Consider the following 12,657-nt stretch of genomic DNA (forward strand, 5'->3'; position numbering starts at 1 on the left):
AAAATTTAAAAGTAATTTCTTATTTATGTGTGCAGAAACAAGTAAATTGGTATGTCAACATTGGTGTTCATAAACTGAGTTGCTAATAAAGCTCAACCTATAGCAAGTGACACTGGCTCTTTAAAATAAAAAATAAAAATAACATCTTTATTTACAAACAGTGAAGATGAATGAGGGAACTTCAGAACCCTATCAATATCTCAAGCTTATCCTGAAGGAAGGTACTGAGGTGTCAAAGCACCTAATAGCGCTGACTGATGCGCCATCTTTTATACAGAAATTCCTTCAAATCTTCCGATAACCGAAAGTAACAGAAAGGAAGAGATTAGTATACGGCGCCATTCTCCACTCCTCGCTTATACTTATAACGGACAGGAGGAGAGAAAACATTGGCGCCGTTTTGTTACCAACTCCACCCCTTGTGGGCATCACGTAATCTCCCGTTCACCCTTATTTTCTCAGAAAAGGCGTCGTGAGCAAAGTCTAGACCTCACTGAAGCGAGTAAGGCACCATCTCTAGATAAAATATGTAACACCACTAACACCGCATTTTCTGAAGCGGAGTTAAAACGGAGCGAAAATACTCTCCGCCCATCGTGGGCGTGGCTAAGAAAAAAAAAATCTCATGATCTGTACCTTACAGTTACCAACCCGCCGGGAGAAGTATAATATCAATACCAAAGTTCCAGTGACTGTTGTAACGCTGCCCGATAAATCCCAGGGCCTGCTGCTACACCGACTCCTTGCCCAAATGTCCCCTAAGTCGAAGGGGAGACTAAGAGATAACAATAAGGCGTGATCCCATGTACAAAGAAATAAAGTGTCTCCTTTATCTCGTCCCATGCACAAATAAATAGTCTCCTCTATGTTTGAGACTCCTGAAGGCCCAGTGCCTGTTGTAAAGCTGCCCAAACGTCCCCTATGCCTAAGGGGAGACTATGCGATAAACATGAGGATCGTGTATAAGTAAATAAAGAGTCTCCCTTATGTTTGAGCCTCCTGCAGCCCCAGCGCCTGCTGCAAAGCTGCCCAAATGTCCCCTATGTCTAAGGGGAAACTATGAAAAAATGAGGCTTATGTATAAAATAAATGAAGTGCCCTGTTTATTTCTGAGACTTCCCCAAGAAAAAAGTCAGCACTTACCTCATTTTCTGCCTGGCAGCAAGGCAAATTCCAGGTTTAAGAGATCCTATCCCTCCTATGGACCTGAGAATGAAGAGAAAGTCCGGAGTTCAAATCTCTCAGGTTTTCCAGAGACTTATGTCCCACCAGTTCCCATTGCTCTAAAGCCACCAAAAGCTCTACTGTAGAGACTGATATGGACTACGGCTACACCCTAGAACAAAGCAGCACACTCTGGCACTACTTTAAAAATAATAAACTCTTGATTGAAGAATCTAATCTTACACCTCACTTTACCTCTTCCTATCCCTTACATAGGCAAAGAGAATGACTGGAGTGGGAGGAGCTATTTAACAGCTCTGCTGTGGTGCTCTTTGCCTACTCCTGCTGACCAGGAGGTGAATATCCCATAAGTAATGAAGATGATCCATGGACTCATCGTGTCTTTAAGAAGAAATTTTTTAAGCAGTTACCTCAATATAATCTGCCTGGCAGCAGGGCAGCTCACAAGGTTTGAGAGGCATTCTGCCTCACATGAACCTGTGGAAAAAAAAGAAAGACTGAGTAATCTTACTCAGGCTTTTCAGTCAGGGCAGCAACAACTATTTGGGAGGTGCAGTGAGGATTATACCCCACAAGTTCCCAATTGCTTAAAAGCCACCACTGCTCTTCTGAAGAGACTGACATGGACTACGGCTAAGCCACAGGAAGGAACAGAACAAACTTTCTCTGCTGAAAAATAAAATCTTGATTGAAGAATCTTCTTTCAGACACCTAAACTTTACCAGAGATGTAACAAATCCCACCCACACTGAATAGAAAGCCAAATGGATGCTCACATTAAGCTGAAGCACCCTTGTGTGCTTGTGGTAGCAGGCTAATAACTCAGGGTGTATCAGCTAACCCAGGCAGCAGGTAACACTCAGGAACACCAGATGCAGTACCCAGATGGAGTACTGAATGCAGTTCGCCCCAAAGAGCGATAGGGATAAAAGTAAGGTGCTAACACTTGGCTTATGTAAAGTGTTTTAGCAGCTTACTTTTATCCGTATCGCTCTTTGGGGTGAACTGCATTCAGTACTCCATCTGGGTACTGCACCTGGTGTTTGAGTGTTACCTGCTGCCTGGGTTAGCCGATACACCCTGAGTTATTAGCCTGCTACCACAAGCACACAAGGGTGCTTCAGCTAAATGTGAGTATCCATTTAGCTTTCTATTCAGTGTGGGATTTGTTACATCTCTATCTACACATGAGGCGCCCCTTTGTCTTTTGTATCCATGTCTCGAGCCTGATTGAGAGTGATCTGCAAGAAGGAGAGCAGCCCTGTATCTGGAAATTATGGACTAACCGTTTTGTGAGATAAGAATATCTCTGACCTGTCCTCTCATATATTGGACTTGTACTGTAGTTACTTTTTATGCATTTGTGATTGACCTGATGCATTTGTGATTGACCTGATGCATCTGTGATTGACCTGATGCATCTGTGATTGACCTGATGCATCTGTGATTGACCTGATGCATCTGTGATTGACCTGATGCATTTGTGATTGACCTGATGCATTTGTGATTGACCTGATGCATTTGTGATTGACCTGATGCATTTGTGATTGACCTGATGCATTTGTGATTGACCTGATGCATTTGTGATTGACCTGATGCATTTGTGATTGACCTGATGCATTTGTGATTGACCTGATGCATTTGTGATTGATCATATGTTATTTATTTTGTGTTTTTTTTACTTTTAGATGGTCATATTCATTTATGTAGTAGAGATCGCCCCCTAGCTTGGTTAATTTTACTTAAACTTTACCACCGCCTTGCTTTTAACGTAGGCAAAGAGAATGACTGGGGTTGGAGGAGTGATATTTACCAGCTTTGCTGTGGTGCTCTTTGCCTCCTCCTGTTGGCCAGGAGTGATATTCCCAATAGTAATTAGAGATGATCCGTGGACTCACCGTGGCATTAGAAAGAAATAAGAAAATTAAAAAAAGTTGTAGAAAAATATTCACTAAATGAAAAAAAGGAGGTAGTATAGGAATGCTACTAAAGTTATTAATGTGCATAATCTACAAAATAATTGTGTGTTTAACACTTGTTGCCTCATTTACTATAGAAACTTTCAAATCATTTTAAAACTCCTAAACAATCTCCAATTTTGTAGTTATGGCAAATGTTTCAGATGAGGCTCTTGTGATTTACTGCAGTTTTAGATATTTTAATAGCAGGGAAACAAGTATTTTTACCTGTAATTTGTCTTCATGGTTTGTATGAGTGTTTGACAGGTGCCTAAATTCCTGTGTCAAGCGGAAGCAATGTTTGACATGTTCTGGAGATACAAAATCTTCAGCTACCTTTATACAACTGTATAAATTGTGAACCTAAAATACAAATAAACAATAAAATTACTGAAATGTTGTTAAATCTACAGTAAACCATGAGATGAAAATGATTTCATATCCCTTTATACATTTGTATAATTAATATCCCTTTATAAATTTGTATACTAATTATTCAGACAGAGTATGCAATTCTAAACAATGTACTTCTATTATCTAATTTAACCCCTTAACCCAATATGACTTATATCTATCGTATAGCATGACAGCTCAAGCAGTCTGGGCTGTAAAGTTACAGCCGAGAGCTGGAGTTCCAGAGATCCAGGCATCTGCCTGCATATGGAACCGGGGCACGACTGGTGCTCCAGTTCCATATGAAGGCAGATGCCAGATCGCACATTGACACTGTCACAGTCTAACAATCACCTGCTGGCCCCAGTGTGAGGTGTGGAAGGGAAACCGGGAGGGCCCTACACTGCAGGAAAAAAAGAAAAGAAAGGGAGGGCTGGGGAGCTAAACTACAGAAAATTTTAAAAATAAATAAAAAAAAGTTTTTATATGATCGCATTTGGCGGGGAAATGGTGGCATGAAATACCAAAATGGGCCTAAATCAATACCTTGGCGTTGTCTACTTAAAAATATATAGTTTTGACAGGTAAATTAAAAAAACAACGCTCTATTTCGGTTTATATGGAGTGATAATAAAAATGCTAAAAATTCTCCAGTATTTCAGGCAAGTTCCCTGAAAGTCCTGGTACTGAAGGGTTTAATTGGTTTTGTTCCCTTGGTATTGTTTGTTGAAGGATCTGCAATGCACTTCAGGGAGTTAGCATAACACATCAGGTAATAAATAACCTATGGGAAACTAATACCCAAGCTGTGGAGTCCACGAAATTTTTTAGGGAGGGAAAGGTAGAAAAGGCAGTCCTTAAGTATTAGGCACCACCGCTTGAAGAACCCAAAAGACACCTGTGCTGAAGCAAAAACATCAAAATCGGTAAAGTTCCATAAAAATTTTATGAAGAGCAGGTAGCAGCCTTGCAAATCAATTCAACTGAAGCCTCATTTATGAAGGCCCAGGAAGTAGACACTGCACGGGTAGAATGTGTTGTAATCCGGGATGGAGGCTGCTGACCCTCCATACAAGCCAAGCGAATCCCGCTTGTGAGCCAGAAGGAAAAAAAGAGTAACAGCTGTGGTCTTCTGATCCTTGCGCTTAGCAGAAAAAAGGACAAACAAGGAAGATGATTGACGAAATTCATTGGTAGCAAGAAGGTAAAACCGTTAAGCTTTAACATCCAGATTGTGCAATAACCTCTACTTAGGAGTAGGAGGATTGGGACAAAGACAGGAAAACATTTTGATTGATAGTGAGTTGAAACAACCTTAGGTTAATTTACCTGTCTTTAATAGAATGCAAAGACTCAAAACGGAGCCTGTTGAATTACAATATTAAGGCTCCATAAAGGAGCAATAGGTTTGAAAACAGGTCTAAATACAGCAATAGCTTTAACAAACGACTGAACACCTAGCAAACTAGTCAGCCTCTTATGCAACAATACAGAAAGAGCAGAAATTGGACCTTTAAGATAACCGTTTGACAGGCCCTTTTCCAAACCATCCTGAAGAAACTGAAGGATACGTGGAGTTTTCACTTTGTGTCAAGGAAAAACACAACCACACACCAAGACAGATAAGCCCTCCATACCTTAAGGTAAATACGTCTGGTAAAGGGCTTTCGTGTCTGAACCATAGTATCAATCACCGCCACAGAGAATCCTCTCTGGAACAAAATTATCCGTTCCATGCAGTCATCCTCAGAATCTAGAAGCAGTCAACCTCATTGAATCTAGATTTTAATAGAACAGACCATGCATCAGAAGGTCCGGCCGTTGAGGCAACCACCATGGAGGAGCAGACGACATTCTCACTAGGTCTCCATACCAAGTCCTCAGTGGCCACGCAGGAACTAACAGGATCGCTGAAATGCCCTCCTGTTGATACGAGCTACCACTCTAGGCAGCAAAAAAATACACACTAGATTGAAATGCCAAGGAACTGCTAAGGCATCCACCAACTCCGCCTGAGAATCTCTTGATCTTGAGCCCTATCTCGGCATTCAGACGGGAAGCCATCAGATATATCTCCAGCCCCCCCCCCCCCCCCAAACTGCGGATGATCTCGCAAAACACCTCCTGGTTTAGAGACTATTTCTATGACTATGACTATTTCGAGACTATGTCGAGAGCTGCAAGAGAATGAAGGGAGGTGGCAGTTAGGGGAGGAGCTATATAGACAGCTCTGCTGTGGGTGATCCTCTTGCAGCTTCCTGTTGGGAAGGAGAATATCCCACAAGTAATGGATGAATCCGTGGACTGGATACACCTTACAAGAGAAATTAAGCGTTCAATCTCCAAGCTGTCAGCTTCAGAGAAACTAGATTTGGATGAAGGAAGGGCTCTTGAAGTAGAAGGTCCTTCCTCAACGGAAGTCTCCAAGGTGGAAGAGATGACATGTCCACCAGGTCTGCATACCAAATTCTGTGAGGCCAAGCTGGTGCAATGAGGATCACAGACGCCCTCTCCTGCTTGATTCGAGCAATGACCCAAGGAAGAAGACCGAACAGAGGAAATATGTATGCAAGACTGAAGGTCCAAGGTACCGCCAGGGCGTCTCAGTACAGCCTGAGGGTCCCTTGACCCGTACCTCGGAAGCTTGGCATTCTGCCGAGATGCCATAAAAATCCAACTCCGGCTGACCCCATTTGAGAATCAGGCTCGAAAACACTTCCGGATGGAGTTCCCACTCCCCTGGATGAAAGGTCTGCCTGCTCAGGAAGTCTGCCTTCCAGTTGTCCACCCCTGGGATGTGGATCACCAATAGACAGCAATTGTTGGTCTCCGCCCACCGAATTATCTTGCCTACCTCTGTCATGGCTAAGGAACTCCGCGTTTTTCCCGGATGGTTAATGTAAGCCACTGAAGTTATGTTGTCCGACTGGAACCTGATGAATTGGGCCGAGGCCAACTGAGGCCAGAAGAGCATTGAGGATTGCTCTCAGCTCCAGAATGTTTATGGGCAGTACAGACTCCGACCGATTCCAAGTTCCCTGAGCCTTTAGAGAGCCCCAGACTGCTCCCCATCCCAGAAGGCTGGCGTCTGTCAATCACCCAAGAGGGTCTGCGAAAGAAGGTTCCTTGGGAGAGATGATCCTGAGACAACCACCAAAGAAGAGAATCCATTGTCTCCACTGACTGAGCATGTTTAACTGCAGAGGTCTGAGGTGGAACCGGGCGAACGGTATGATGTCCATTGCTGCTACCATCGGACCGATTACCTCCATGCACTGAGCCACTGATGGCCGAGGAGAGGGCTGATGCACTAGACAAGAATCGAAAATCTGATTTCCTGGCATCTGTCAAAAAGATTTTCATTTATAGGGAATCTATTATGGTTCCCAAGAAGGAGCTCTTTTCCAAATTTACCTTCCATCCGTGAGATCGCAGGTAAGATAACATTTCCGTGTGGGATCTTGCTTGTTGAAAGGATGGAGCCTGGACCAGGATGTCGTCCAGATAGGGCGCCACTGCAATGCCCCGTAATCGGAGCACCGCTAACAGAGATCCCAGAACCTTTGAGAAAATTCTGGGAGCTGTGGCAAGGCCGAAAGGAAGAGCCACGAATTGGAAGTGTTTGTCTAGAAATGCAAACCTTAGAAACTTGTGATGATCCCTGTGAATGGCAACATGCAGGTACGCGTCCTTTAAATCCACGGTAGTCATAAATTGACCCTCTTGGATCAAAGGAAGAATGGAACGAATAGTTTCCATCTTGAAGGACGGTAGTTTGAGGAATTTGTTTAGACTCTTGAGGTCTAAAATTGGTCTGAAGGTTCCCTCCTTTTTGGGAACCATGAACAGATTGGAATAAAACCCCAGACCCCGTTCCTGCATCGGAACAGGAATTATCCCTCCCAGGTCGGAGAGGTCCCGTGCACAGTGTAAGAACGCCTCTCTTTTTGTCTGGTCTACAGAAAATCTTAAAAGCAAAAAACCTGCCTCTGGGAGGAAAATTTTTGAACTCTAGTTTGTATCCCTGGGACACTATGACTACTGCCCAGGGATCCTGAACATCCCGAACCCCCGCCTGGGTGAAGGAAAATATGCCCCCCACCAAGATCCGGTCCCGAATCAGGGGCAGTCCCATCATGCTGATTTTGAATCCATAGTAGGTTTCTTTTCCCTTGTTCCAAGACTGATGGGGTCTCCAGGTAGGTTTGGACTGCTCCTGCTTGGAAGAGGAAGAATTTCCTTTGAAATTTCAAAAGGAACGAAAATTATTTTGACGTCTCTTTTGTTTGCTTCTCTTATCCTGAGGGAAGAGAGGACCCTTTTCTCCCGTAATATCAGATTATTTCCGTCAACCTTGGTCCAAACAAGGTCTTTCCCTTGTACGGAATCGCTAAAAGTTTAGGACTTGGATGACACATTTGCAGACCAAGGTTTTAACAATAAAGTTCTGCGAACTAGAACAGCAAAGCCTGAAATCTTTGCTCCCAGTCTGATAACCTGTAGGGAAGCATCAGTAATAAAGGTATTAGCCAACTTAATGGCTTTTATCTTATTCTGGATCTCATCAAGGGGAGTGTCTGTCCTAATAGCATAAGACAACGCATCAAACTAATATTCCGCCGCACTAGTGACGGTAGCAATGCACACTGCAGGTTGCCATTGTAAACCCTGATGTACATACATCTTCTTGAGTAACACCTCTAATTTTTTGTCCATAGGATCCTTAAAGGCACAACTATCCTCTATGGGGATGGTAGTCCTCTTGGCCAGAGTGGAAATTGCCCCTTCAACCTTAGGTACTGTTTGCCAAGACTCCTTGATAGAGTCCGCTATGGGAAACATCTTTTTAAATATAGGGGATGGAGAAAAAGGGATACCCGGTCTCTCCCATTCCTTAGCATTAAAGCTCAGAAGCTCGGTCTGGTACTGTAAAAACCTCTACCGAGGAAGGTACATCAAAAACATAATTTATGTAAGAACTTACCTGATAAATTAATTTCTTTCATATTAGCAAGAGTCCATGAGCTAGTGACGTATGGGATATACATTCCTACCAGGAGGGGCAAAGTTTCCCAAACCTCAAAATGCCTATAAATACACCCCTCACCACACCCACAAATCAGTTTAACGAATAGCCAAGAAGTGGGGTGATAAGAAAAAAGTGCGAAAGCATAAAAAACAAGGAATTGGAATAATTGTGCTTTATACAAAAAAATCATAACCACCACAAAAAAGGGTAGGCCTCATGGACTCTTGCTAATATGAAAGAAATGAATTTATCATGTAAGTTCTTACATAAATTATGTTTTCTTTCATGTAATTAGCAAGAGTCCATGAGCTAGTGACGTATGGGATAATGACTACCCAAGATGTGGATCTTCCACGCAAGTCACTAGAGAGGGAGGGATAAAATAAAGACAGCCAATTCCACTGAAAAATAATCCACACCCAAAATAAAGTTTAAATCTTATAATGAAAAAAACTGAAATTATAAGCAGAAGAATCAAACTGAAACAGCTGCCTGAAGTACTTTTCTACCAAAAACTGCTTCAGAAGAAGAATACACATCAAAATGGTAGAATTTAGTAAAAGTATGCAAAGAAGACCAAGTTGCTGCTTTGCAAATCTGATCAATCGAAGCTTCATTCCTAAACACCCAGGAAGTAGAAACTGACCTAGTAGAATGAGCTGTAATCCTTTGAGGCGGAGATTTACCCGACTCGACATAAGCATGATGAATTAAAGATTTCAACCAAGATGTCAAAGAAATGGCAGAGGCCTTCTGACCTTTCCTAGAACCGGAAAAGATAACAAATAGACTAGAAGTCTTTCGGAAATTCTTAGTAGCTTCAACATAAAATTTCAAAGCTCTAACTACATCCAAAGAATGCAATGATCTCTCCTTAGAATTCTTAGGATTAGGACATAATGAAGGAACCATAATTTATCTACTAATGTTGTTAGAATTCACAACCTTAGGTAAAAATTTAAAAGAAGTTCGCAACACCACCTTATCCTGATGAAAAATCAGAAAAGGAGACTCACAAAAAAACATAATTTATGCTTACCTGATAAATTCCTTTCTTCTGTTGTGTGATCAGTCCACGGGTCATCATTACTTCTGGGATATAACTCCTCCCCAACAGGAAATGCAAGAGGATTCACCCAGCAGAGCTGCATATAGCTCCTCCCCTCTACGTCACTCCCAGTCATTCGACCAAGAATCAACGAGAAAGGAGAAACCAAGGGTGAAGTGGTGACTGGAGTATAATTTAAAAGATATTTACCTGCCTTAAAAAACAGGGCGGGCCGTGGACTGATCACACAACAGAAGAAAGGAATTTATCAAGTAAGCATAAATTATGTTTTCTTCTGTTATGTGTGATCAGTCCACGGGTCATCATTACTTCTGGGATACCAATACCAAAGCAAAAGTACACGGATGACGGGAGGGATAGGCAGGCTCATTATACAGAAGGAACCACTGCCTGAAGAACCTTTCTCCCAAAAATAGCCTCCGAAGAAGCAAAAGTGTCAAATTTGTAAAATTTGGAAAAAGTATGAAGCGAAGACCAAGTTGCAGCCTTGCAAATCTGTTCAACAGAGGCCTCATTCTTAAAGGCCCAAGTGGAAGCCACAGCTCTAGTAGAATGAGCTGTAATTCTTTCAGGAGGCTGCTGTCCAGCAGTCTCATAGGCTAAACGAATTATGCTACGAAGCCAGAAGGAGAGAGAGGTAGCCGAAGCCTTATGACCTCTCCTCTGACCAGAGTACACGACAAACAGGGAAGACGTTTGTCGAAAATCCTTAGTTGCCTGCAAGTAGAACTTGAGGGCACGAACTACATCCAGATTGTGTAGAAGACGTTCCTTCTTTGAAGAAGGATTCGGGCACAGAGAAGGCACCACGATCTCTTGATTGATGTTCCTGTTAGTGACTACCTTAGGTAAGAACCCAGGTTTTGTACGCAGAACTACCTTATCTGAATGAAAAATCAAATAAGGAGAATCACAATGTAAAGCTGATAACTCAGAGACTCTCCGAGCCGAAGAAATAGCCATTAAAAATAACACTTTCCAAGATAACAACTTTATATCAATGGAATGAAGGGGTTCAAACGGAACTCCTTGAAGAACGTTAAGAACAAGGTTTAAACTCCATGGCGGAGCAACAGTTTTAAACACAGGCTTGATCCTAGCTAAAGCCTGACAAAAGGCCTGGACGTCTGGATTTTCTGACAGACGCCTGTGTAACAAGATGGACAGAGCTGAGATCTGTCCCTTTAATGAGCTAGCCGATAAACCCTTTTCTAAACCTTCTTGTAGAAAGGACAATATCCTAGGAATCCTAACCTTACTCCAGGAGTAACCTTTGGATTCGCACCAGTATAGGTATTTACGCCATATCTTATGGTAAATCCTTCTGGTAACAGGCTTCCTAGCCTGTATCAGGGTATCAATAACCGACTCAGAAAACCCACGTTTTGATAAAATCAAGCGTTCAATTTCCAAGCAGTCAGCTTCAGAGAAGTTAGATTTTGATGTTTGAATGGACCCTGTATCAGAAGGTCCTGTCTTAGAGGTAGAGACCAAGGCGGACAGGATGACATGTCCACTAGATCTGCATACCAAGTCCTGCGTGGCCATGCAGGCGCTATTAGAATCACTGATGCTCTCTCCTGTTTGATTTTGGCAATCAATCGAGGAAGCAGCGGGAAGGGTGGAAACACATAAGCCATCCCGAAGTTCCAAGGTGCTGTCAAAGCATCTATCAGAACCGCTCCCGGATCCCTGGATCTGGACCCGTAGCGAGGAAGTTTGGCGTTCTGGCGAGACGCCATGAGATCTATCTCTGGTTTGCCCCAACGTCGAAGTATTTGGGCAAAGACCTCCGGATGAAGTTCCCACTCCCCCGGATGAAAAGTCTGGCGACTCAAGAAATTCGCCTCCCAGTTCTCCACTCCCGGGATGTGGATTGCTGACAGGTGGCAAGAGTGAGACTCTGCCCAGCGAATTATCTTTGATACTTCTATCATTGCTAGGGAGCTTCTTGTCCCTCCCTGATGGTTGATGTAAGCTACAGTCGTGATGTTGTCCGACTGAAACCTGATGAACCCCCGAGTTTTTAACTGGGGCCAAGCCAGAAGGGCATTGAGAACTGCTCTCAATTCCAGAATGTTTATTGGCAGGAGACTTTCCTCCTGACTCCATTGTCCCTGAGCCTTCAGAGAATTCCAGACAGCGCCCCAACCTAGTAGGCTGGCGTCTGTTGTTACAATTGTCCAGTCCGGCCTGCTGAATGGCATCCCCCTGGACAGATGTGGCCGAGAAAGCCACCATAGAAGAGAGTTTCTGGTCTCTTGATCCAGATTCAGAGTAGGGGACAAGTCTGAGTAATCCCCATTCCACTGACTCAGCATGCACAATTGCAGCGGTCTGAGATGTAGACGTGCAAAGGGTACTATGTCCATTGCTGCTACCATTAAGCCGATCACCTCCATGCATTGAGCTACTGACGGGAGTTGAATGGAATGAAGGACACGGCATGCATTTAGAAGCTTTGTTAATCTGTCTTCTGTCAGATAAATCTTCATTTCTACAGAATCTATAAGAGTCCCCAAGAATGGAACTCTTGTGAGAGGAAAGAGAGAACTCTTCTTTTCGTTCACTTTCCATCCATGCGACCTTAGAAATGCCAGAACTAACTCTGTATGAGACTTGGCAGTTTGAAAGCTTGAGGCTTGTATCAGAATGTCGTCTAGGTACGGAGCTACCGAAATTCCTCGCGGTCTTAGTACCGCCAGAAGGGCACCCAGAACCTTTGTGAAGATTCTTGGAGCCGTAGCCAATCCGAATGGAAGAGCTACAAACTGGTAATGCCTGTCTAAGAAGGCAAACCTTAGATACCGGTAATGATCTTTGTGAATCGGTATGTGAAGGTAAGCATCCTTTAAATCCACTGTGGTCATGTACTGACCCTTTTGGATCATGGGTAAGATTGTCCGAATAATTTCCATTTTGAACGATGGAACTCTTAGGAATTTGTTTAGGATCTTTAAATCCAAGATTGGCCTGAAAGTTCCCTCTTTTTTGGGAACCACAAACAGGTTTGAGTAAAACCC

General features: G+C 43.1%; 1 protein-coding gene across 2 annotated transcripts in view; it reads right to left on the reverse strand.

The window, feature by feature from the left end:
* Nucleotides 1–12,657, reverse strand: part of KDM3B (lysine demethylase 3B) — a 177,666-nt gene that overhangs the window by 16,804 nt on the left and 148,205 nt on the right. For both annotated transcript variants that reach the window (XM_053717013.1, XM_053717014.1), the window contains exon 23: nt 3,372–3,506. In XM_053717013.1, coding sequence (XP_053572988.1) covers nt 3,372–3,506 — 135 coding nt within the window. The remainder of the gene's footprint in view (nt 1–3,371; nt 3,507–12,657) is intronic.

Source organism: Bombina bombina, chromosome 6, assembly GCF_027579735.1.
Source record: "Bombina bombina isolate aBomBom1 chromosome 6, aBomBom1.pri, whole genome shotgun sequence".
Lineage (NCBI taxonomy): Eukaryota > Metazoa > Chordata > Amphibia > Anura > Bombinatoridae > Bombina > Bombina bombina.